This window comes from Moschus berezovskii, chromosome 4 (genome assembly GCF_049115385.1).
Source record: "Moschus berezovskii isolate FMDL1 chromosome 4, NW_MosBer_1.0, whole genome shotgun sequence".
NCBI classification, from domain to species: Eukaryota; Metazoa; Chordata; class Mammalia; order Artiodactyla; family Moschidae; genus Moschus; species Moschus berezovskii.
In genome coordinates, this window is record NC_142463.1 from 28014379 (window position 1) to 28042182 (window position 27804).

At 43.6% G+C, this 27804-nt stretch overlaps 1 protein-coding gene across 3 annotated transcripts in view; it reads right to left on the reverse strand.

Moving 5' to 3' along the window:
- Positions 1-16587, reverse strand: part of SLC1A7 (solute carrier family 1 member 7) — a 59103-nt gene extending 42516 nt beyond the window's left edge. For 2 of the 3 annotated variants that reach the window (XM_055401334.2, XM_055401332.2), the window contains exons 1-2: positions 16470-16587; positions 577-656 (exon numbers count right to left, since the gene is read on the reverse strand). In XM_055401334.2, coding sequence (XP_055257309.2) covers positions 577-656; positions 16470-16496 — 107 coding nt within the window. In that variant the 5' untranslated portion in view covers positions 16497-16587. The remainder of the gene's footprint in view (positions 1-576; positions 657-16469) is intronic. The other variant, XM_055401333.2, reaches the window with a different exon arrangement.
- Positions 16588-27804: the final 11217 nt, after the last annotated feature.

A 27804-nucleotide genomic window follows, 5' to 3' on the forward strand; every position in this document is an offset into this window, starting at 1 on the left:
TTCATCTCCCACCTGTCTGCCCTCAAAGCCTGTGCTCAGTCCTTAAACGTTTAGCAAATAGATAGCCTCCAACGGTCCTCACAGCAACCTTTTGGAGTAGGTGTTTTTATTCTTATTTTACAGATGAGGAAATTGAGACTCAGAGGAGTCTGACAACCTGTCCAAGTTTCCTCAGCCAGTACAGCACACAGCTGAGCCAGGATATCATCTTGTGATCATCTCCAAAGTCACCTTTTCCCCACGCCTCGCTACGTTCACCACCTTGAGCCTCTCCCTGGGAACAGGGCCTGAACTCCCTGACCCTGAGCTACCCTGGAGTCAGGTCAATTTCTAGGACTCCAAATCGCTTGCTCAAGTCAATAAAATGTCCACTGAAAGGGACTGAAGCAATGGGTGCCACTGAATGGGCTAGACTCCAGCAGCCCATGCCACAGCCTGCCCCCATTAGGACCCTACACCCATGCCATCCAGAGCCTGTGGTCCAGACACCCATCGCAGGAGCAGGGCCCAGACGGAATCCGTACAGAAGCCAGGAAACCCCACCCCAGCCCTCCCAGCCGAACACCCGCCCCTCACCTGGAGACTACAAGTGGGAGGATCAGCATCTTCAACATCCTCATCAAGAGCTCTCCCGGAAACTGGAAGTAACTAATTTCCTGAAAACACAGCAAGAGCTGGGGTTAGAGCAGATGATATGGACTTCACAGTTATTTTACAATCTTCAGAGCACCATTTCACCCATATTCTCCTGTCTAACACATGGGCAGCAGAGTCCATGGAGAAAACACTGGCTCTGGAGCCAAACAGACTTGGGTTCTAGTCTTGGCCCCCTGTAAGTAGCTTTGTGGCCTTAAGCAAGTTACTCAACCTCTCTGAGTTTTTCTCATCTGTAACATGAGGGTCATAACCATTTCATAGGGCCACTGCAAGGCTTAAATGAGAGGCCTTGGCAGAGAGCCTGGATGAGAATAAATGGTTAGTGATCACATTAAATCACCTCTCTCCCCCAGCTCTGTACATTCATCCTCCTAGCCTTGCTACAAATCTCTCTGAAATGATGATATATGGCAAGAGGGCAGGGTTGCACACTGTTCACACGTTCATTCAGCCCATGCTGTGCCAGGCTTCATACTGGACACTCAAGAGTGGATGAGGCACAGTTTCTGCACCAGAGAAGTTGTCGGTCTACTTTATGAGAACACTGACTCATAAACAGACCACAGCATTCTTGAGTCAGTTTCCCTTCTGTACTGGGTCCCCTCACCCCACACTTTCATGCATGCTTACCAGCCCTTTGAAGGAGGGCTCACGTTTAAAATGCTGAAAGAGAGAGAACTGGATTGGTTGGTGAGACACCACACTCTGTATTAAAGAGCCCTTCCTGGGCACAGTTCTTAGAACCAGCTTCCTCATAACCTGCTGGTTTCTCCCTGTCTGGGGGCTCTTGGATTAAAGCACCAGGTCCTTGCCCAATCTGCTGTCTCCAGAGTAACTGGTCACATAACTGGAACATGATAACTGAAGAGGAAGGTGCCCCGAGGGCCAGTTAAGTTTGAATTTCAGATAAACAACAAATATTTGTTCTTTCAGTTCAGTTTAGTTCAGTCACTCAGTCGTGACCAACTCTTTGTGACCCCATGAATCACAGCATGCCAGGCCTCCCTGTCCATTAGCAACTCCCGGAGTTCACTCAAACTCATTTCCATCAAGTTGGTGATGCCATCCAGCCACCTCATTCTCTGTCGTCCCCTTCTCCTCCCGCCCCCAATCCCTCCCAGCATCAGAGTCTTTTCCAGTGAGCCAACTCTTCGCATGAGGTGGCCAAAGTATTGCAGTTTCAGCTTTAGCATCAGTCCTTCCAATGAACACCCAGCATCGATCTCCTTTAGAATGGACTTTATTTATACTAAGAATTATTTGTAGGTGGTTTTTTGCTTTTGTTTGTTTGTCTTGCCCCAGCCACACAGCTTGTGGAATCTTATTTCCCCAACCAGCGATCAAACCCATGCCCCCAACAGTGGAAACGCAGAGTCTTAACCACTGGACCACCAGGGAATTCCCTTATTCACTGTTTATCTGAAATTCGAATTTAACTGGATGTGTTCTTTTTAAATTTTTTAATTTAACTTAATGCAATTTTGTTATTTCTGGCAATGCTAGCTTGAGTCCACTTTCCTCAGAGGGTAAGCTTGTGGGTGAGGCCAGTACAAGACTTTCAAACAAACACCATATGACTTAAATTTTTGTACTTATAAGTATTTTTTTGTAAACCCTAAGCCAAACATAGCTTTGGTTACTGGTCTGATACTTTGAAAAGCCCCAAATTACAGAATGTTGGTGCTGAGAAGGGGTTTTAAACATCTTCAAGTCCAGCCGCTGACTCATGTTATAGATGAGGAAGCTGAGCCAGGAGAGGGAGGTGATTTGCCCACAGAGTGAGTTAGCAACAGGGCAGGGCAGAAACAAGGCCTCCCAGTCCCCTTCCACCACCATTTCCAACACACCGGAAAATCTACTTTTAAATATATACCCATTATGACTTTGTCTTTTGAATTAATTTTAATCCATGTATATTGTTCAGTCACTCAGTCATGTCCAAATCTTTGCAACACCATGAACTGCAGCATGCCAGGCTTCTCCGTCCTTCGCCATCTCTCTGAGCTTGATCAAACTCAAGTCCATCATGTCACTGATGCCATCCAACCATCTCGTCTTCTGCTACCCCCTTCTCCTCCTGCCTTCAATCTTTCCCAGCATCAGGGTCTTTTCTAATAAGTCAGTTCTTCGCATCAGATGGCCAAAGTATTGGAGCTTCAGCTTCAGCATCAGTCCTTCCAATGAATATTCAGGACTGATTACTTTTAGGACAGACTGGTTTGATCTCCTTGCAGCCCAAGGAACTCTAGAGAACTCTCCAACACCACAGTTCAAAAGCATCAATTATTTGGTGCTCAGCCTTCTTTATGGTACAACTCTCACATCCATACATGACTGCTTGAAAACCCATAGCTTTGACAAGATGGACCTCTGTCAGCAAGCTAATGTCTCTGTTTTTTAACATGCTGTCTAGGGTGGTCATAGCTTTTCTTCTAAGGTGCAAGCATCTTTTAATTTTATGTCTGCAGTGATTTTGGAGCCCAGGAAAATAAAGTCTGCCACTGTTTCCATTGTTTCCCCACCTATTTGCAATGAAGTGATGGGACCAGGTGCCATGATCTTTGTTTTTTAAATGTTGAGTTTTAAGGCAGCTTTTTCACTCTCCTCTTTCACTTTCATCAAGAGGCTCTTTAGTTCCTCTTCGTTATTGATATTTCTCCCTGCAATCTGGATTCCAGCTTGTGCTTCATCGAGCCCAGCATTTCACACAATGTACTCTGCATGTTAGTTAAATAAGCAGGGTGACAATATACAGCCTTGATGTACTCCTTTCCCAATTTTGAGCCAGTCCATTGTTCCATGTCCGGTTCTGTTGCTTCTTGACCTGCATACAGGTTTCTCAGGAGGCAGGTAAAGTGGCTTGGTATTCCCATCTCTTATATATTCTTTACTTTAGGTAGCACTATAATGAGACGTAAGATACTCAGGTTTGACCCCTGGGTTGGGAAGATCCTCCGGAGGAGGGCATGGCTACTTACTCCAGTACTGGTACCTGGAGAATCCCCATGGACAGAGGAGCCTGGCGGTCTACAGTCAATGGGGTCACAAAAGAGTCAGACACAAGTGAAGAAACACACCACATAATGATAAAACCAGCTGTTCCTCATCCATCTTGATCCTCAACCCCAACCTCCCAGGAGTGACCATCCTCAACTCCTCTAGCTGTTTCTCCTTTAGTATTGTTATTTGTAAATAATATGGTTATAATGCTATTTCCAGATATATCTTTTTGACATCTATTAACTTTCCTGCCATGACAGATGAGGCCTTAGTTCTTACTCCCTTTTTCCTCCTATCATTTCGCCATTATGTCATTTTTTGGTTAAACTAATTGCCAAGATTTAAAATATTTTGATCACAACATATTGCTCACTGTTGAACCCACCATGGCCCCCTTTTGTACAACCTTCAATTACTTCCTGAAATTAATAACTGACTGATTTTTTTCATTTACCTTGTTTTCTGTGAACCATTCATTAGTTTCTTCCAAATGCTTTAACGTCTCTTTTAAAATGCCTAACAATAGTATTTCCTATATACTCAAACATGTGAGTCCCTTTTTAGGCTCCTGGGACCTCAGTCCTAAAGCTCTCCATCCTCTTTTTCCAGGCTGCATAGACTGCTGTCTAGGCCAGTGCTTGTCACAGGTCTCTTCTTTGCTGGGGCTTTGTCCTGTCTAGGAACCCTTCTTTCCTGGATCTTTGGCTTCTTGGCTTACCTTCTTGTTTTGCTGGAGCATCTCCTTTGGTAGATTCCTCAGTAAGGGCAAATGGGAGAGAAACTTCTGAGTCTTACATAGTTGTTTTGTCGCTAAGTCATGGCCAGCTCTTTGTGACCCCATGGACTGTGGCCTGCCAGGCTCCTCTGTCCATGGAGCTTTGCAGGCAAGAATAGAAGTGGGTTGCCTTTTCCTTCTCTAGGGGATTTTCCCGACCCAGGGATCAAACCCTTGTCTGTTATGTCTCCTGCATTGGCAGGCGGGTCCTTTACCACTAGTGCCACCTGGGAAGCCCCTTACATAGTAAAAATGCCTTTATCATACCTTTACCTCTGATAATAGATTGGCTTTATACAAGATTCTTGGTTTAAAAGAATTTAGCTGCCAAACTTCAAAGGCATTTCCTCTTTGTCTTCTAGATTTCAGCATCGCTTGAGATGTTTGAAGCTATTCTTGCTTCCTATTTTTTACACTGTAGGTGTGTGTGTGCTAAGTTGCTTCAGTTGTGTCCGACTCTGTGTGACCCTATGAACTGTAGCTTGCCAGGCTCCTCTGTCCATGGAATTCTCCAGGCAAGAATACTGGAGTGGGTTGCCATGCCCGCCTCCTTGGGACCTTCCTGACCCGGGGATCAAACCCACGTCTCTTATGTCTACTGCATTGGCAGGCAAGTTCTTTACTACTAACTCCACCTAAGAATCCCATTCTTTACATTAGACCTGTTTTATTCTCTCAGAACCATTTTAGGATTGTTTATTTATTTCTAGCTTTTTTGGTAATTTTCATGGTAATAGACCATGGTAAGAGCTTCTCTTCCTTTTTAAAACATTCATAGCACTGTATACCTTTCACTTCTGAGAAATAGCCTTGTTTTCTTTGTGAAATTTTTCTCTCCACTTTTTTCTGTTAGCTCTCTTTAAAAATCTTATTAGTAAGTTGAATGTTGGACATTTTCATTTTCTTATATTTTCTTTTTCTATTTTTATCTCTTTTTGTTTCACTTTCTGGGAGATTTCTGCAGCTTTATCTTAGCTATTGACATTTTTATCTTGGCTTGTCTACTTTTAATTTCCAAAGTCTCTTAGTGAATTATTCCTTCGTTTTGCATGCTGTTCTGTTTTATAGTCACTATATCATCTCTCATGCACCTGAAGAACTTAAGAAAAGATTAGAAAAATATTACTCTACTCCTGGCATTGCCCATGCTTTACTAGACAACCTCAGTGCTATTTGTTTGGTCTCGCTATCTTCCACATTAGCAGGTTTGACTTCACCTTCCGCTTATATGTAAGTGTGAAGCACTAAACTTCTGTATGGATGAGTGGAACTTGTCAGCTGAAGGCTTCTCAACGAAGACTGATGGGTGAGGATCTGGTGTTTTCACTGAGGGGAGGATTCTCAGTAGAATTTGGAGGTCTTTCCTCTGAGGCTTCAGTGAGAAGTCCCTTTCTGCTTCTGGCTAGGTGGAGGTGTGGCTGTGCCTAAGCCCAGCTGACAGCAGCCATAGGTGGACCCCACACTCGAGATGCAGATGTTCAGTCACTAATTCTCTGGAAGCATGTATCTCATCACCTCCCCTCTCCCAACACTTAGAGGTGGGCCTAACATCTCTTAGTCAAGATTCCCTGGTTCCTTGTGTCAAGCAGGGGGATGGAGATAGTAGATAAGGAATCCCTTGATTACATGAACTGAAAGGGACCTACGAGTCTAACTGCTCCAGTTACAAAATCCTAGACAGCATCCCCGATTTCATCAGCATGCCTGACCCTTGCCTCCTTGCAGCACCCTCTGCTTTCAAGTTCTGAGCCCTTCTGGAGTTTTCCAAGACAAGCTCAAGTGGTATCTGCTTCTATAGAAACAGGAGTTCAGCTTTCTGTGCTCTACTAAATGAGAGCATTCAGCTCCATCCACTTCTCATCAACTGTATTGTAATGCCTTAACTTCTTTTTTCAATGTCTCCTTTTGTATCATCTTTGTTCTTGGGAGCTTATATCTTTAAACAATCCCATTGCTACAGCTTTAGTGGTATCCCAGAAAGGAAAGAAAAATGGGTACAACTGCAAATTCATAATGGTTTAACTGGAACTGTCAAAATGATCTATGTTTTTAAACAAGATACCCATTTTCAAAGATAAATCTTGTGCTTTTGTAAGTTCTTTTCACAAATAGGACATTCCACCCTTTTGCGTATTGTTTATGATTTTTGCCTTGTTGCATAAGCTTGAAAAATAAGAAGGGTTTGGTTTCTGAGTCACAGGCAGAGATCAAACAAACAACTCCTGGATTTCAAAGTAAGATGCTGAGAAAGCAATTCCTGCCAAATAATTGTTCTAAGACTCCACATCCTTCCTTTAGTTTATCTGGCAGGTTAATCCAGACCGGAACACGTTTGCATTTCCAAACAGATGGGGAAGGCAGCTTTGGCAAAGGAGGACCCAGATGAGTCTGGCTTTTAATAATAGGCATTCCAATTTGTTTTCACAAAATAATCTTCCTGCAAGAGATATATTTTAGTTGCTGAAGAAAATTAAAGTGGCTTGCAGATTGTGCCATTGCCAGTTTAATTCAGCAATTAGTTGAGTGTTCTCTCTGTGACACTTAGCTAGGCTTGCATTTTGGATCAAGAAAGCCCATGTGATAGTCAACAAGTCAGTTTGATGGGAGAAATAGACTCTTCACAAATGATTCTGAAGCAAGACCACCAGTGTCTGGGCTCCAGTGGAGGGATGAGCCTGGGGTGAGTGTGGGAGGAGAGTGTAATTTCAGATGTGGGCAGATCTGGAAGAATTTCAATCAGATTCAGGATATATGAGGTGGTTCTTGGTAGGACCTGGACTCGTAAGTAAGGGAAGGAGGAATGAAGTAACGCTCACTAAGCACCCACTGCATCTGGTCACTGATGACTCCCTGTTTACCCCTCCCAGCAATTCTGGCAGACATATAGTCCCACCCCCTCCATTTTGCAGATAAGGAAACTGAGCCTCAGAAAGGAGATAGGATTTTGCCTATGGCCACACAGCCATTACTAGTAGAGTCCAAGTTCAGAGTTCCTCTGCCTCCAGAGTCCATGCTGCTCCCTAAATAACTGATAGCAGTTTAACAGTGTCACTATCATAATAGTGGGCTCAATTCCCAGAGAGGGATGTTTTCCTTCTCCTGGATGATGAAATCTGATGCCTTGAGCCCCACTTGTAGAGATCATATTAGATATCACTGAACTGCAGAGGGAGGAATTCTATGAGATAGGGAATCTTCCAGAAAGCCATTGACAAAGACTCTTGCCTTGAACAAACTTTAGACAGGTCATTCTGAGTCCTCTTTTCAACTGAGCCTCATCCTTGGGCCTTTTCTTCATCCTGCTTCACCCATTTGTAGCAAAAATCCTGCTAAGTCAATTTAGCGAGAAGCCCCCGACTCTGCCTTCAGCAAGCATCTTGTTAGTGGGTTTAGCAAGAATCCCCTTACCCTACCCTTGATGTCCCTTCTTGGTAATTGTGTGTTCACTGACCTCTGCACTGTGCTCGTCAGCTGTAAATCTCCAGCTGCCGTTGTTGTGTTTGGAGTTGCGCCTGATCACTCTCCTCTACTGCCACGGTCTTGACACCTATCACAATAGTCCTGAATAAAGTCCTCCATACCATTTTAACAGCATCATGATAGTTCTTCCTTCAGCACCATGAGAGTCCCTCCCTCTTCCATGGGAGCTCTGTGCTAACAGAAAAGGGCCCTTCCCCAGGCAAGGCATCATCACCCTTGCTGTTACACAGGCCAGAGCCCTGAGGGCCTACCTTATCTCCCTGTCCCCCAACCCCACATTCAATCAGCCACCGCATCCTGAAGCTTCTTCGTTGGAAAGTGCTTCTCATATCTGCTCTGTTCATCCCCACTCTCATGTCTCATCCCCTCATTGCCCCCTGCCAGTCCAACCACTACCCCATCCTCCAGTCAGCACCAGAGGGATGTCTGCAAACTCATTGCCTGCTCAGAGTTCCTCGTGGTTGCCCCAAGCCGATGCTGGGTGAAGGGATCTAAAAGCCTGATGGCCTCTGTGCTCCAGTCCCAGCCTCACAGTGTCCATTTGCTCCGCTCCTCCCTCACAAATCTCCCACGCCCCTCTGTCTCACCTCTCCTACTGTTACCTCTGCCTAGATGGAGGTGTTCTCTGCTTTGCACACTTATAGACTCCATTCCGCATGAACCAATTCAGTGGACATGAACTTGGGCAAACTCCAGGAGATGGTGAGGGACAGGGAAGCCTGGCGTGCTGCAGTCCACGGGGTCACAAAGAGCCAGACACGACTTGGTGACTGAACAACAGCCACAGACTCTATTCTTCCCTCCCCCACAGCTCTTAGCCTGTGGGTACTCTCACAAGGCACCCTTGCCCCTCATTCACCTGGAGATGCCTCTCACATGCTTGTCCTGCAATGCATTTACCACACTCCACTTTACAGATGAGAAACTAGGACCCTGAGAAGAAAAGTGACTCACCCACTGTCACGTCACCTGGGAGCCATGGAGTGGGAATGTGACCCCCAGATCCCTCAGGCCCACCCAGCCCTCTGAGATGGGGACCCGTGATGCCCCACGTGGCTGACCTGGGGTGAGAGGCGCCGGGTCCTCAGGAAGAAGCCAAGGAGGCAGCCCACGGTGACAGAGAGCACAGACAGGATGAGCAGTCCATTCCGCTTGCACACATCCCTCCCACGTGCCAGGATGGCACCCAGCACCATGGCGAGTCCAGCCTGCTGGCCCAGGGCACAGCACCATTCCATGCACGGGAGGCCAGCCCGGTCACAGGGTCCTGGCTCTGGCTCCTCAGCAGGCAGGTGGTTGGGGTTGCTAAGCGCCAGTCACCAGCCCCACAGCCATGGCCTGCGTGGCTGCCCCAGAGGGAAGCCACAATCCTATTACCAGCTGCATCATTAGGAGCTAGGAGCAGATTAAAGCCTGGGAAATTAGAGCAGGCCACGTGGTTGGGGGTTCAGACCTCAAAGCCAAGTGCTCCTCTTAAAGAGGGGAGAGGACCGGGAGTTGGTGGGAGAAACCAGAGGAACATTTGGTTGGTCTGATTTTTACATCTGCTTCATTCCAGAAAGAACTGAAGGCGAGACAATAAGTAGCGGTAATAAGCAACAGTAAACTAATAATAACAGCTACCTAGCGGAGCTAACAATCACCAACATTAAGCATTCATTGTATGCCATGTGCTGTTCCAGGTGCCCATTACTTGTATTACCACATTTAATCCTAACACCGATCTCAAGAATTAAGTATGTAAGCTTCATTTTACAGATGGAGCAAAGAGAGGTGGGGCCAAAGCAAGCGTGCTGTGTGGCAGGCCTGTGTCATCTGTGTGAGTCATCAGGAACCATCCCAACAACCCAGGATTCCAACCTTCATTTTACTGAGAAGGAGACTGAGACTCCAGGGAGCCAGAGTCCCTTGGCCACAGGCCTAGAGCTAGCAAGTAGCAGAGTGGAATTCGTTGGTTTGGTTTCCACCACAGGAACAGGTGGATAGTATTGTAGGCAATGTAGGATTTTTTGTAAATTTTTTTAAAAAGTAATTAATCTGGGGGTTTGCATGGGGTCTGCATTGCCATGCATGGGCCTTCTCTAGTTGCTGCAAGTGGAGGCTACTTTCTAGTTGTGGTGTACAGGCTTCCCATTGTAGTGGCTTTTCTTGTTTTGGAGCACAGTCTCTAGAGCATGGACTTCAGTAGTTGTGGTGTATAGGCTTAGTTGCCCTGTGGCATGTGGGATCTTCCTGGACTAGGGATCAAACCCATGTCCCCAGCATTGGCAGGTGGATTCTTAACCACTGAAACACCAGGGAAGCCCAGGAATGGAGGATTTGAGTTCAGTGGCTCTGAGTTCAAACTTAGGCTCTGCTACCCATTGTCCTTCAGGGTGCTTTAAGCCTGAAGCTGGGAACCCTGGAGGATCTCAGGGCTTATTATTTTTTAGAGATGACAATGTCCAAGGGATCTACATTCAAGTCCCAGCTCTGCCACTTGCTAGCCATGTGATCCAGAACAGCCATTTAAACACACAGGGCCTCAGTTTCCCCAGCAAAATGGACATAATAATCACCATGTACTTCCTTAAGGCTGGAAGTACATTCCACTCAGAGCACATTCATGAGAGCAGGCCTGAGCTGTAAAGTGCCTGGCAGGGAGGGGGCTCTTAGGATTATCATCTGTATTCAGTATTATAGATAAAGGTGGGTTTTGTTTGTTTGTTTTGAGGGGGTTTGTTTATTTATTGGGTTGCTGTTGTTTGCTGTTTCTTGTGGCCTGGCCTGCCCTTTAAAGCCAGGGGGAATTAATGCTCTATTTCACTAGGAGTCTGTAATCTCATTAGGGGCAGTCAGGTGACAGCAGAGAGCTTGAGTCTGTGTGTCTGTGGTGGGTGGTGTGTGCATAAGTTTGCCTTCCCTGAAAAAGGTGACAGGACCAAGGAACTGCCGGGGGTCTTGAGGGAGGGCACAGTGGTGCAGGCCCTGAAGCCTTGGGCAGAGCCCCCAACAGGGAGGGGACCCTCATGCTCCAGTCTCAACCTGCTCTGTGACCCTGCCCTCTCTGGACCTCAGTCTTGTCCTCCACAGAATGAGAGAAACAGCCGAGGTGTTTCTAAGGATCCCTTGGTTCCATAAGCCAACCTTCCAAGTCAGTAAAGAATCTGCCTGCTATGCGGGACACCTGGGTTCAATTCCTGGGTTGGGAAGATCCCCTGGAGAAGGGAATGGCTACCCACTCCAATATTCTGGCTTGAAGAATTCCATGGACAGAGGAGCCTGGCAGGCCACAGTCCATGCGGCCACAAAGAGTCAGACACGACTGAGCAAATTTCACTTTCTTTTCTTTCCAAATATGTTGCTCTTTTTCAGTAACTTTAGGAGTATGGGTGTGGATACAGGTCTGAGAGTGTTTTTTTCCTTCCAACTCCTACTCTTAAAACCAAGAATCTACTGATAACACCTACAGCTCCAACAAATGCCTAATTTTCCAATTGACCAGGTGATTTAGTTGCTGCCTAGAAGAGAAAACATTTTGAGTAGATATTTGGATTTCATTTCGATCAATGTGCAGTTCAGTTAAATTCAGTCACTCGGTTGTGTACGACTCTTTGCGATCCCATGGACTGCAGCACTCCAGGCTTCTCTGTCCATCACCAACTCCCGGAGTTTACTCAAACTCATGTCCATCGAGTCGGTGATGCCATCCAACCACCTCATTCTCTGTCATCCCCTTCTCCTGCCTTCAATCTTTCCCAGCATCAGGGTCTTTTCAAATGAGTCAGTTCTTTGCATCAGGTGGCCAAAGTATTGGAGTTTCAGCTTCAGCATCAGTCCTTCCAATGAATATTTAGATATGATTTCCTTTATGATGGACTGGTTTGATCTCCTTGCAGTCCAAGGGATTCTCAAGAGTCTTTGAATGACGGTTCAAAAGCATCAGTTCGTCAGCACTCAGCTTTCTTTTATAGTCCAACACTCACATGCATAGAGGACTACTGGAAAAACCATAACTTTGACTAGATGGACCTTTGTTGGCAAAGTAATATCTCTACTTTTTAATATGCTGTCTAGACTTGTCGATGTGCAGCCCTGGCCTTTAGCCATGAAGTAGGTGAGTCTTGCTTTCTGTTTTGGCTCCAAGACTCTAGATTCTCAGGTGCCCCCACAACTATTCCCATCTCCTGTCCCTCACGCTCTGACACAACCACCTCCCAGGCTCCAGGCCTTCCTTTCCATTGCTTCCACTGTCTTCAACAGGGGAAGTTATAACTCATTCAAACAAATATTCTTTTTTAGCTAATTAATTTACACACTTATTTTTTATTTTTGGCTGCGCTTGGGTCTTTGTTGCTCTTGCATAGGCTTTCTCCAATTGTGAAGACTGGGGGCTACTCTTCATTGCAGTGAGAGGGTTTCCCATTGTGATGGCTTATGTTGCTGCAGAGCACAGGCTCTAGGATGCGCAGGCTCAGTAATTGTGGCACGTGTGCTTAGTTGCCCTCAGCATGTGAAATCTTCTCGGATCGGGGATTGCATTTCTCCTGCATTGGCAGGTGGATTCTTATCCACTGGGCCACCAGGGAAGACCCAAGCAAATATTCTTATAGCACCGTCTCATGTCCTCCCTCCTGGGTACTGGAGACATAGCAATGAGTTGATACAATACTTGCTCTCAGGGAGCTTATAAGAATATTGAGGTGCTGTAGGAAAGGACTTCTCATGTAAGAGATCTGGATTTGATCTCTAGGTGGGGAAGATCCCCTCAATGAGGAAATGACAACCCACTCCAGTATTCTTGCCTGGGAAATCCCATATACAGGGGAGCCTGGTGGGCTACAGTCCATAGGGTCGCAAAGAGTCAGATATGACTGAAGCAACTTAGCACCCAGGAAAAGACTAATTCACACTAAAGTATAAGTGACTGATAACAAGCATACTAAGGATATTTACAAATCAAATAGAAAGGCTCCTGGATAAGAACCCCTTAAAAGCTCCCCATTGTCCACAGAATCAATTGCCTTACAATGTTACTAGATGTGTAAAAACTATAATTTGGATGAAACAAAGTTAAGCTAGTTCTTTACTCCAGGAAGGCTCAAAATCAGACTACTCAAGTTCATATCTTAGCTCTACCACTTACTAGCTGTGTGACCTTAAGCTCCCTATAAAATTTCTTTTCCTCTTTATAAAATAGGAATAATAAAACATGACATAGTTTATAGGGTTGTGGTCAAATTCAGGTCAAATTCGGTGATGCCTGCTTAGATGTATGCTTAGAGCATTGCCTGGGTGCCCTGCAGACAGTCACAGGAAGTTACTATCAGTTTTAGCAGAGCCTTTATAAAACTAGCATATGTTAGAGGAAGTCTCCACATGGGGGTACAGAAACCCAGCCCTCTTTTGGAGTGGAGAGTTCCATGAGTCTGGGGTTTGGGGAAAACACATCGAACACTGAAACCTTCAGGAAGGAGTCTCTGGTTCTGAGGTCCTCCAGGGCTTGTGCGTGCCCCTGTCTCCAGCACACCACCTCCTCCTGCTCAACATCATACCTGAAGCTCCTTAACACTGAACAACTTGGGGTTCCTGGAGCCCTGCATCTTCTCTCAGGCCTCCACATCTGTGCCCATGCTATTTCCTCTGCCTGGAATGTCCTTCTCTGTTTCCAAAGTCACAGGTCAAATGCCCCATCTTCCCTGAAGCCTTTCCTAATCACCCCTGATGTACACCCCCTTCCTTTTCTTCCCACTAATTCAGGCCCTTTCACAATCACCACTGGGGATTAACTGCAGTTCTTTTTTTTTTTTTTTGCTACACCACATGACTTGTAGGATTTCAGTTCCCTGACCATTGATTGAACATGGGCCATGGCAATGAAAACCTGGAATCCTAACCACTAGGCCACCAGGGAAATCCCTTCAGTCCATTTTAGGTGGCTTGGACAAGGAACTAAAAATCCATGTGAATAAAACTAAGTCTCTGTTATCATGTTATTTGAAAACACATTGAAGGATCATCCTCAAAGTTAGACAGGGGTCTGGGGGAGCCCCAGGGGGCAAGGAGTTGCCTCCAGAGCAGCCAAAACTGATGGACAGCAGGAAGCACGGGAGATGCTTCCTGAGAGATTTGAGCCACACTGATTAAGATGCTGTGGACAGAGAAGATAAACAGTGTTGTCAAAAAAAGAGCCCCGGATCACAAGGACAGCTGTCACACCCTGCGTGAATGAGTCTGTAGTCAGGCTGGTTCTCACCATGGCAACTCTGTGCAGATGTATCACGGCGGAGACCTGCAGGGTCCATTTATTTGCTAATTATTAATGATTCTCCAGGGCCAGCAGAGGGGCTGACTCAGCCAGGGAAGGTGTGTGTAGGAAGCCTTCTCGGAGGAGGGGTCATTTAGTCAGAGACTTGAATAAGCCAGGAGTTAACCTAGGGTAGGGAGTGTTGATCAAGGGGAAGGCATGAGAAGAACTTGTTCCAAAGAGGGGCCCAGGTTGGGGATACAAGAGCTGCTTCCAAATGGGAGCCCTCAACACAGTTGGCTGAGTGGCTGGCAGGCCTGGGGCCTCACTCCTTGCTCTGTGTATCAAAGTGAGTTTAGGTTGAGCTGTCTGAGCTCCCAGCTGGGTTTATGGTGATGACAGCTCTGGGTTTGTTGGCTGCTTTTCAGAGACATACCAGAGGCGCCTTCATCTCCTCCCTGTCTCCCAGCTCTCTGTAGGCTGGGCCCTTCCCGGAAGGTTTTCTGTGGACAAGTAACCCAGCTGGGCGTGGATTCCTGTGAGCCTTAGTCACTGAGGGGCTGTCTGACCTCTGCTGAGGCTGGTCCTTTCCTGTGTTTGCCTCAGAGAATGGGGTAAAGTGACTCTCCTATGACCTTGCTTCTTCCCTGTCCAGCCCCCTGTCTAGATTCTTCATCTTTAGAAGTTGTCCCTAAGCACCCACAAAACCAGTTGCTGTTTGTTGAGGATCTACTGTGTGTCAGGCTCTGCCAATGAGCCTCACACCAGAGGGAGCCAGTGAGCGATTCAGCCCCTCCAAAAGCATCACTGAATCAGATCAAGTGCTGCAGGACTCGTTGGGGACAAGTGCAAGGGCAAGGGCACAAGTTCTGGATCTGTTCAGTCCAACTCAATAGCATTACTTAAAATGAAATTAATGGAACATAAAGTTTAAAATTCAGTACTCTAAGGTGTGATGAGATGTCCCGCTCAAGAAATATGGCAGGAAAAAAAGGGGCAAATTTCAAATTTTCTCTGCCCTTTTGTTCTACCCCAGCCCTCAACAGATTGAAGGGTGCCCACTCCCACTGGGGAGGGCAATCTACTTTCCTCCGTCTGCTGATCCAAATGTTAATCTCAGCCAGAAACACTCTCCTAGACACACTCAGGAATAATGCTTAGCCAGATATCTGGGCATCCTCTGCTTTAGTCAAGTTGACACATAAAATTAACTATCACAGTCCCTGAAAAGAGTTTCTGGTCACCTGGTGTATGTGGACTTTGACAAGGACAGCTGGTGTCAAACTAGTGTTGTCATCCCTTGAGCCATTGAATCAAATAAATGGACTTCTGGCTGCACCCACATAAATATAGGACTAGATTTGTTCAAGAACACATATTTAAACTTACTTTAGTAGAGACTTCTTCACTGGAAACAACACTAATCACTTTGTAATGAGGTTAAAATGTTATGATAACAAGAATACATGTCCTGCATTAGACAGGAGAAAAAATGAATTCAGTCTGAGCACTCCTACTTACTCAGTTGCAGACATAACATGCTCTCCTTGTACCTGCTTTGAGTCTTGCTGAATTCCAGTTTACCAGAATTCTGAGCTCATGGGGCATCACATACGCTGTGTGTGGGTGGAGACACCAGGGACAGTGGCGGACATTTATACTACATGCTTCTTCTCGGCTCATGTGCATGCTTCATTGTCCTGTCAGACTTTTGCTTATAAAACAGGTTCAAAGATAAAATTAATAAGAATTTAGAGGCGGTGATAGCAGAGCATTAACCCACACATGGGGCCCTTCTGATGCCCATGAAACCAGTCCTGTTTACAAGACTGGATGGGGAGGCTTCCACAGAGCCCAAGGGCAAGAATAGCACGGAGCTGCACAGATCCTCTGAGCTAGGTGCTCCATTGTTACAGAATGCTCTTCCTTACCCGCTGTCCTTTCTGCCTGCCTGATCCGTTCATTCATTCTTCATTCATCACAAGTTTACTGAGACTTGGTGTCAGATGGTGATGAGGAGCACACACTTTGAAACCAGATAACCTGAGTTTAAATCCTGGTTCTTAGACCAATAATCTGTGTGACTTTAGGCAAGTTACCCTGTGTCTCAGTTTTCCCATATGAAATATGGAGATAACAATGTTCTATCTTATAGGATTGTTACATGGATTAAATAAATTACATGTGTGATGTAGATAGGACAGTTGTCTGATCATAATAAGCGCTATATACACATTCCTATTATTATCATTATAACTATGTGCCAGGCATATTCTAGGGATACAGCAATACACAGAAATAGTCAACAACCTCTGCTGTCACAGAGCTTACCCTTTGGTGGTGACAACTGGGCTGCATTATTTTTTCTTTAATGGAGAAAACACAGCATTTCCACTACTTTTCTGGTCCAGGTGGAGGAAACATGGCTACCACTGCTGCTGCTGCTGCTTAGTCGCTTCAGTCGTGTCTGACTCACACTAGCTCCCTTTAACTCCAAGTTTAAAGTTGCCAGGAAAGGTTCTAATTGGCCTGATTTGGACCAATCATCTGTGGTTAGTAGGGGCAGGAGCAACATTGTTTAAAATTGCTGCTCTCATGGTAACCCTGTAGATGTATGTGGTAGGAGTTAGAAAAGTGGACTGGGGACTTCCCTGGTGATCCAGTGGCTAGGACTCTTTGCCACCAGCACAGGGCATCCAGGTTTGATCTGTGGTCAGGGAACTAGATTCCATATGCTGAAAATAAGACCCTGTGAAACTTAATAAATAACTATATTTTAAAGTAGTTTAAGTAAATAAAAGTGGACTGAACAGACACAGCAAAGTGGTGTATCATCTTAGTCATTCAACTCTTGGCTTTCTTTTCTTGTCTAAAATGTCTAACATTTTATGCCCTGTAAGGCTGGCTCCAGTACTTGAACGATCAGCGGCTCAACTTTCCTCATTGCTCTTCTTTCTCTGATGTCTACCTCTCCCCTTTATGGCAGCAGGCACCTGGCGCCACATCCACAGAGGGCTCAGAAAAGACTGCAGGCCACTATCTGGTCCAAGTGACTTCTTACTCCTTCTCAGTCCACTGCTTCTTGCTTGTTTGGGCCCACAAAGCTACCAACTTAAGGAACTCACGTTCAACACCCAGGCTTAAAGCCCACAAGAAGCCCTGGACATTCTGGAACATTCTCTGAGGCCCAAAATGAGAAAGGAACCTGGGCAAGGCCACCTGGAAACTAGGCATCAGGTCAAGAACAGAACAGGGGTTTTCCTCTCCCTACTATTCAGCCCTTCCTAAAGAATCATTCTGCTGTTAGATGTTATTTTGTAGTCTGTCTCCTTTATGATCTAGACTTTGCTCCATCTCCTAACCTGCATGGCAGTAGCTGTGTGGACCCTTTTCTGGAACGATTCTTCCCCCACCCCACCCCAGCCTACTGATTCCCGTGCAGCCTGTGTCCAGGCTCTGGTACCCACTGCCTCTGGTGGCCAGATGCTCATTTCCTTTGGGAGGGGGCTGAGGTCAGCGGTTAATGAATGGGGGAAGCAGAATGAAGGGAGAGAGGACAGCTGTCTTCAGAGTCATAGTGGTCAGTGATGGGGAAAGACTGATTTAGGGCAGCTGGGACCACAGATGCTAGTGAATCAGATTAAGAAATTAAACAAGGAATGGATTCAGCCTTAGTTTCCGACGAAAGTTGAGGTGAGAGTGGGCCAGGGCATGGAGGCTCTGGGTAGACAGTGAAAAAGTCAGAGGAAGGGCAAAGATTTAGGTTCTTATTCCAGTACTGGGGAATGCTCTCAGGGAAGTCATTTCACCTTTCTGAGCCTCAGCTTTTTCAACTCAAAGATGACTTCTGGCTTCATGAGACTACAGTGAGGCTGTGAGACAGGCAAGCACAGTGGTGAGGAGCATGGCTTTGGTATCAGACAGACCTGAATGTAAACTCAGCCCCATTTTTAAGTAGCCATGTGACTTCTTAGGCATGTTGTCTTACTGCTCTGAATCTATATTTCCTCATCTATGAAATGAGGATATTAATTATATATATATAGCTCATAGGGTTTGGGGATGTTTCAATGGAATCTTATATGAATAATAGTTAACACAGAGGTTTGGCACGTAGTAACTGCTCAATAAATGGTTGCAAGGTATAGCGATCCCAAGGAAGAAAGCTTACACTTAAAAGAGCAATTTATTCAAAAGTTCTTGAACCTTCCCTCCTTCCTACCACATCCCTATTTCAATATTCCACAGCAATTCTGGAACCTGACAACCATAAATATTTATGGATGGAATAGGCTGTCTGAAGGTAGTAAATTCCTTGTTCCCAGACAAAAGCCAACAGAAACTAGGAAATGTCTTGGAAGGCACATGGTAGAAGGGATTCAACTGATGGAGTGAAGGGAGAAGGGTGCTGGGTTATAGCCATCAGCAGTCTTTTCCAGACCCTCTCTCACACTGCCCACCCACCCCTAGGTCTAGGGAAGGTGGTGACCACTGAAAATTCTCATTTGGAAAACACGAAAGAAAATCCTGCTGAGAATTGGCTGTCCAGAAAGTCCACTATAAACAGGTTTCTCTGCATCACCACACATGCCTGTGTTTGGATTTTATATTTGTACAGTAGGGGACCAGTCATATGAGAGAAAATGGTGCAGATAGCTGGCCAGTGGCCTCCTTCAGTGAAAGCCTGGCCAGAGAGGGGTCTTCAGCGATCACTGAGAATCTCTAGGCCAGAGACAAGCCTTCTCAGGAGCAGGAATGAGAAACTCAGGGAAGCAGTTCACAAACCTCACCTCCTGGACTTTCTCAGATACCCAGACCAGACACCAGAGGTGGGCACAACCACAGACTGGCCATCTGATCAAGTGGTTCCCCCCTCAGGGAGGAAGAGGTAGAGCATAGTCCCTTGAGGGGTACGGCACAACCCCTGAAGGAGGTTTTGCTTTAAAACCCACACTCAATAATTTCACTTTTGACAAACAAACACAAATCCCCCCTTTTTTTTTACTCTATGAACCACAGAGTAGAGCTCAACAAAAATGTCTTGGCTAGAGGAGCTGTTTCTACCTAACCCCACTGGCCAAGAAAACCCAAAAATGTTGTGGGAGAGAGAATGTTCCCTTGGAAGGTCCACATCATAATCTCTGGGGATGTGAAACTCTTCTGTTCCTCCAAAGTGAGTATGTATTCAAAAGGGTCAAATAACTCTGACCTAGAACAAGCAATGTTTTACAGAGGAGGGGAGAAATGACAGCAAAGGAAAGGGATTTACCCAAGGTCAGAAGTGGCTTTGGTTAACTGAGTTACAATTAAACCTCATTTTTCTCATTAAGTCCAGGACTCCTTAGTGCATTGATTGAGATGAATGTGGCATTTGAAGACAATATGAGCAATGGCGTTTAGAATCTTAAGTCATTAGATAAGGCAAGAAGTCAAGGTTGGGGATGGCTCCTGTTGGGGTCAGCGGGTTAGCTCAGCTACTTGGCCTCGGAGTAATTTGAATTACATCCAAATTCTTAAGAAGGGGCAAGTTTACTCTAGCTGTTGTGCTTCCCCATCAAGCTATGATCAGTAAAATCTAATGATGTCATAATTAAGAACATAAGTCTTAACTATCTCTCATGTTGACTATTTAAAGAGGAGTTTTTATATCACTTTCTTCCCAAAGTAACCACTCTTCAAACTTTGTGTTTTATCATTCCACTCCTTTTCTTTATGGGCTTCCTTGGTGGTTCAGGTGGTAAAGAATCTGCCTACTATGCATAGATTTGAATTTATTATTTAGTTTTACCTACTTTTGAATTTGTGTCGATGTATGCCATCGAATTTTTTTCATTTAACATCATGCTCTACAGATTCAAGGTTATTGAGTGTAGCTACAATTTATTTTTTCTGTAATGTAATATTCCATGGTATGAATGGAATAGTTTTTACTTACATATTGTAGATGGACATCTGTATTTTGGCTAAGTTTTGCCTATTATGAACAATGCCATTGTGAACATTCTTAACTACAGCTGCAAGTGGGGAAGATTCTCTCTAGGTTACATACAGAGCAATGGAATTATTAGGTCATAGGTTATGCAGATGTTCAACTTTACTAGGTCATGCCACCTGTTTCCAAATTACTTTTACCAATTGATACATTCATTCACAGTCTATGAAAGTTCCTTTGCTCCACAAGCACACCATTTGGTATTGATGAATTTTTAACTCTTGCCACTCTGGGAGGTGTGAAATAGTACATATTTGCATCCTCATTCCTGAAATGAAACATATTTTAATGTGTTTGTGAGCCATCTATGTTTCCTTTTCAGTGAAATTTCTGTTCTTTTGCCCATTTTTAATTGGGTTGTTTATTGTTTCTTATTGATTTGTAGATCAAGAGTGGATATTAACTCTTTATCATTTCTATGTATTTCCCTATTTATGACTTATCTATGATATTTTTCGGAGAAGGCAATGGACGGAGGAGCCTGATGGGCTGCAGTCCATGGAGTCGCTACAAGTCAGACATGACTGAGCGACTTCACTTTCACTTTCACACATTGGAGAAGGAAATGGCAACCCACTCCAGTGTTCTTGCCTGGAGAATCCCAGGGACGGGGGGCCTGGTGGACTGCCGTCTGTGGGGTCACACAGAGTCGGACACGACTGAAGTGACTTAGCAGCAGCAGCATGATATTTTTAGATAAACAAAACTTATAACTATTAACATAATTGAATGTATCAGTCCTTTTCTTTATTATTTGTCTGTATTGTTTTAAAAATATACATCTCCTTGAATAAAATTACTCTGTCATCTAAATTTCTATGAACTGTGTACTTTTACTTTACTCAAATAGGTCTAACCAATCTGGTTAAAGACTGATTGAAGAGTCTATCATGTTTTAATAAACTACATGAAAAAACTATAAAAAACACAACTAGTGGCAGCTAAACAATATGCTACTAAATAACCAATGGATCACTGAAGAAATCAAAGAGGAAATAAAAAAATACCCAGAGAAAAATGAAGATGAAAACACAACAGCCCAAACCTACGAGATGCAGCAAAAGCCATTCTAAGAGGGAAGTTTACAGCAATACAATCTTACCACAAGATACCAAAAGAATCTCAAATAAACAACTTAACCTTACACCTAAAACAATTAGAGAAAGAACAAACCACACCTAAAGTTAGTAGAAGAGAAGAAATCATAAAGATCAGAGCTCCAATAAATGAAATGAGACAAAGAAAACAGTTGCAAAGATCAATGAAATTAAAAGCTGGTTCTTTGGAAAGAAATAAAATTGATAAACTTTTAGCCAGACTCATAAAGAAAAAAAGGAAGAAGACTCAGATCAAAAAATTAGAAATGAGAAAGAAGTTGATTCTACAGAAATACAGAGGATCATAAGAGACTACTATGAGAAACTGGATGCCAATAAAAAGGACAATCTGGAAGAAATGGACAAATTCTTAGAAAAGTACAGTCTCCCAAGACTGAACCAGGAAGAAATAGAAAATATGAACAGACCAATTCAGTTCGGTTCAGTTCAGTCTCTCAGTCGTGTGCTCCTACTCTTTGCAACCCCATGAACCGCGGCACGCCAGGCTTCCCTGTCCATCACCAACTCCCGGAGTTTACCCAAACTCATGTCCATTGAGTCGGTGATGCCATCCATCCTCTGTTGTCCCCTTCTCCTCCTGCCTTCAATCTTTCTCAGCATCAGGGTCTTTTCAAATGAGTCAGCTCTTCGCATCAGGTGGCCAAAGTATCGGAGTTTCAGCTTCAGCATCAGTCCTTCCAATGAACACCCAGGACTGATCTCCTTTAGAATGGACTGGTTGGATCTCCTTGCAGTCCAAGGGACTCTCAAGAATCTTCTCCAACACTACAGTTCAAAAGCATCAATTACAAGCACTGAAATTGCAACTATGTTTAAAAAACTTCCAACAAAGAAAAGTCCAGGACCTGATGGAATTCTATCAAACATTTAGAGAAGACCTAACACTTTTCCTTCTGAAACTGTCCCAAAAAATTTCAGAGGAAGGGAAATTTTCCAACTGATTCTATGAGGCCATCTTCACCCTGATACCAAAACCAGACATAGATACCACACACAAAAAAAATTATAGACCAATATCATTGATGAACATAGATGCAGAAATCCCCAACAAAATACTAGCAAACAGAATGCAGCAATAGATTAAAAAGATCACACACCAAGATCAAGTGGGGTTCATCCCAGGGATGCAAGGATTTTCCAATATGCACAAATGAATCAGTGTGATACACCACATAACAAACTGAAGAATAAAAATCATATGGTCATTTCAAACAAAAAGAAGACTATCATGTTTTACTTAAGATTAGCTAATTGTCTCAGTACCACATGTTTAAAAATCTATCTTTTCACTAAAATGAAATAAATTTTACTGCTCTGAAGTAAAATTAATATCACTCTGTCTTAATGACTATAAATCTATGATATTCCTTGATACTTTGCCAGACAAGTCTCTTTTTCTTCCTTTTCAGGAATGTAATCGTTTTCAACAGAGGCACAAAAACAATTTAGGGAAAAAATATTTGTCAATTTCCAGGAAAAAAAAATGGGATTTTTATTATAATTACATGGAAATTCCCAATTTGACTGATTTGATATATTTATGATTTTGAGTCTTCCAATTCATGAACATAATATATCATTCCATTTATTTAGAACTTGTTTCTGTCAACAAAAACTTAATCAGTCAATCTAAAAAAGAAATGGGAAATTTTATTCAAGCAAATTTGAGGATTATAACCTGGGAAGAGCATCTCAGAAAGCTCTGAGAACTGTTCCATGCATTAGAACTCAAGGAACAGTTACAAAAGTTTTTGAGACAGAGCACTGTATATCAAACAATATATGTAGGGCTTCCCTGGTGGCTCAAATGGTAAAGAATCCTCCTGCAATGCAGAGACCTGGGTTCGATCCCTGGATTGGGAAGATTCCCTGGAGGAGGGCATGACAGCACAATCCAGTATCCCGGTCAGAGGAGCCTGATGTGCTACAGGGTTTTTTTTTTTTTTTTTTTGCCATTCTGTGCAAAATGTGGGATTTTACTTCCCCAACTGGGGTGTGCCCACTGCAGTGGAAGCACAGAATCTTAACCACTGGACCACCAGGGAAGCCCAAAATGATGTATTATTGACAGTTTACATAATACAGATCTAAGTGGCATCGTAGTAGGTCATGTGACCTCTTACAAGCTCAAGAAGGAATGTTTTCTTTTAAGTTGTATTGTTGATGCTGAGAAAAAGGTTACTCTTTATGGCTGAGCAGGTATCCCCGCTGACGGAGGAGGTTTGGTAAATGCATAACGCAGATGCTAGATGAACAGTGAGGGGAGAGACGAGGTCAAAGGGCAGAGAGGAATGTTTTACATTTAAATGTTTCTTGTCTTGACATAAAATATTAATTTTATTTCACAGTTCAATAGTTTTATCATTTTTCTCCATGTGTTAAAAAGATGTTCCTACATACTTTATATTTGTTGATGATATTGTAAGTAATATCCTGTTTTATTGCATTTTCTACTTGTTTCTGGTGGCTAGAAATACAACTGATTTTTGTTCCTGGATTTTGTATCTTGTTGACTACCAAATTCTCTTTGAGGTATTCCATGTAGACAAGCATATGATCAGCAAATAATGATAGTTTTGCTTCATTTATTTTTCAATCTTTAAAAATTTTATACTTTTTTCCCACTTACTGCCATAGTTAAGACCCCCAGTACAAAACTGAATGAAAAATCATGATTTGGGAGCATCCATGTGTTATTCCTGATCTTAGAAAGAAATGTTTTCAAAATTGTATCATTAATATTGCTATTGCTATAGTTTTTGATAACCTGTTTAAGATTAAGAAAGTTCTCTTTCTCTTTTATTCCTTACTTAATAAAAGGATTTTCTATTTGTTTTGCTTTTGCAAGTATGTTTCTTAATCTTCCCAGCATAAGTTTTCCTATTTATCTTTCTGTCTTTTTTTAAAAGCTTTATTCCGGTACAATTTACATGCCATATGATTCACCCATTTAAAGGATGCAATTCAATGTTTTTTAGTAATTTTACTGAGAGTGTAATCATCACCACAATTCAATTTTAGAAGACTCCCATAATCCCCCAAAGACCCTTCATGCCCATTTTAAGTCAATCCTCAATCCCCAGGCACAACACCATACCACTTCCCATATCCATGGACTTACCTTTTGTGGATATATTATATAAATGGAACCATAAAATATATGACTTTTTTTCACTTGACTTTTTTCACTCAGCATAGTATTTCTGAAGTTCATCCATGACTGTAGCATGTATAAATGGTTCATTCTTCTTACTGATGACGTATTATATATATTGTATGCATAGAGCATGTTTTCTTTTTTCCCACTCATCAGTTAATGGACATTTGTATTGTTTCCACTTTTTGACTTTTATGAATAATGTTGCTATGAACTTTCCTGTACAAGTGCTTTTGTGGACACATGTTTTCACTTATTTTGAGTGGATGTCTATGAGTCAAATTACTAGGTTGTTAAACATAAATTTATATACAAACTTTTTAAGAGACTGCCAAGTTATTTTCCAAAGTGAATACATTATTTTACATTCCTGTCAGCAAACTATGAAGATTCCAATTTCTGCACATTCCTTCCCACAGTTATTATCGTCTGTCTTTTCAATTATAGTCATCCTAGTGGGTATGAAGTGGCATCTCCTTGTGGTTTTAATTTGCATTTTCCTAATGAAGAATTGATGCTTTTGAACTGTGGTGCTGGAGAAGACTCTTGAGAGTCCCTTGGACTGCAAGGAGATCCAGCCACTCCATTCTAAAGGAGATCAATTCTGGATGTTCATCGGAAGGACTGATGCTGAAGCTGAAACTCCAATACTTTGGCCACCTCATGTGATGAGTTGACTCACTGGAAAAGACTCTGATGCTGGGAAGGATTGGGGGCAGGAGGAGAAGGGGACAACAGAGAATGAGATGGCTGGATGGCATCACCGACTCGATGGACATGAGTTTGAGTGAACTCCGGGAGTTGGTGATGGACAGAGAGGCCTGGCGTGCTGTGATTCATGGGGTAGCAAAGAGTCGGACACGACTGAGCTACTGAACTGAACTGAACTGAATGACTAGTGATGTTAAGCATCTTTTAATGTGCTTATTAGCTATTCATACATCATACAGTGGAAGTGAGAAATAGATTTAAGGGACTAGATCTGATTGATAGAGTGCCTGATGAACCCTGGACGGAGGTTCGTGACATTGTACAGGAGACAGGGACCAAGACCATCCCCATGGAAAAGAAATGCAAAAGAGCGAAATGGCTGTCTGAGGAGGCCTTACAAATAGCTGTGAAAAGAAGAGAGGCGAAAAGCAAGGGAGAAAAGGAAAGATATAAGCATCTGAATGCAGAGTTCCAAAGAATAGCAAGGAGAGATAAGAAAGACTTCCTCAGTGATCAATGCAAAGAAATAGAGGAAAACAACAGGATAGGAAAAACAGGAGACCTCTTCAAGAAAATTAGAGATTCCAAGGGAACATTTCATGCAAAGATGGGCTCGATAAAGGACAGAAATGGTATGGACCTAACAGAAGCAGAAGATATTAAGGAGAGGTGGCAGGAATACACAGAAGAACTGTACAAAAAAGATCTTCACGACCAAGATAGTCACGATAATGTGATCACTGACCTAGAGCCAGACATCTTGGAATGTGAAGTCAAGTGGGCCTTAGAAAGCATCACTACGAACAAAGCTAGTGGAGGTGATGGAATTCCAGTTGAGCTATTTCAAGTCTTGAAAGATGATGCTGTGAAAGTGCTGCACTCAATATGCCAGCAGATTTGGAAAACTCAGCAGTGGCCACAGGACTGGAAGAGGTCAGTCTTCATTCCAATCCCAAAGAAAGGCAATGCTAAAGAATGCTCAAACTACCGGACAATTGCACTCATCTCACACGCTAGTAAAGTCATGCTCAAAATTCTCCAAGCCAGGCTTCAGCAGTATGTAAACCGTGAACTCCCAGATGTTCAAGCAGGTTTTAGAAAAGGCAGAGGCACCAGAGATCAAATTGCCAACATCCGCTGGATCATGGAGAAAGCAAGAGAGTTTCAGAAAAACATCTATTTCTGCTTCATTGACTATGCCAAAGCCTTTGACTGTGTGGATCACAATAAACTGTGGAACATTCTGAAAGAGATGGGAATCCCGGACCACCTGACCTGCCTCTTGAGAAACCTGTATGCAGGTCAGGAAGCAACAGTTAGAACTGGACATGGAACAACAGACTGGTTCCAAATAGGAAAAGGTGTACGTCAAGGTTGTATATTGTCACCTTGCTTATTTAACTTATATGCAGAGTACATCATGAGGAACGCTGGGCTGGAAGAAGCACAAGCTGGAATCAAGATTGCTGGGAGAAATATCAATAACCTCAGATATGCAGATGACACTACCCTTATGGCAGAAAGTGAAGAGGAACTCAAAAGCCTCTTGATGAAAGTGAAAGAGGAGAGTGAAAAGGTTGGCTTGAAGCTCAACATTCAGAAAACAAAGATCATGGCATCTGGTCCCATCACTTCATGGGAAATAGATGGAAAAACAGTGGAAACAGTGTCAGACTTTGTTTTTTTGGGCTCCAAAATCACTGCAGATGCTGATTGCAGCCATGAAATTAAAAGACGCTTGCTCCTTGGAAGGAAAGTTATGACCAACCTTGATAGTATATTAAAAAGCAGAGACATTACTTTGCCAACCAAGGTCCGTCTAGTCAAGGCAATGGTTTTTCCCATGGTCATGTATGGATGTGAGAGCTGGACTGTGAAGAAAGCTGATCGCCGAAGAATCGATGCTTTTGAACTGTGGTGTTGGAGAAGACTCTTGAGAGTCCCTTATACTGCAAGGAGATCCAACCAGTCCATTCTAAAGGAGATCAATCCTGGATGTTCATTGGAGGGACTGATGCTAAAGCTGAAACTGCAATACTTTGGCCACCTCATGCGACGAGCTGACTCACTGGAAAAGACTCTGATGCTGGGAAAGGTTGGGGGCGGGAGGAGAAGGGGACGACGGAGAATGAGATGGCTGGATGGCATCACCGACTCTGTGGACATGAGTTTGAGTGTACTCCGGGAGTTGGTGATGGACAGGGAGGCCTGGCGTGCTGTGATTCATGGGGTCGCGGAGAGTCGGACACGACTGAGCGACTGAACTGAACTGAACTGAACTGAACATGTCCTTTGGTGAAATGTCTATTCGAATCTTTTGTCTATCTAAAAAATTGGGTTGTTTCCTTTATTGATTTGTAAAAGTTCTCTATATTCTCAACACCTCTGTCAGAATTATGACTTACAAATACTTTCTCCCAGTTTGTGCTTTATCTTTTCGTTTTCTTAGTAGTGTTTTTAAAGGTACCCATTTTTAAAGTAATTATATTTATTTTTATTTTTGGCTGTGCTGGGTCTTTGTTGTTTGTCATGGGCTTTCTCTGGTTGCAGGACTACTCTTCGTTGTCACGCACAGGCTTCTCATTGCGGTGGCTTTTCTGGGTGTGGAGCACGGGCTTTAGGCACAAGGGCTCAGTATTTGCAGCACACAGGCTCAGTAGTTGTGGGATGTGGGCTTAGTTGCTGTGC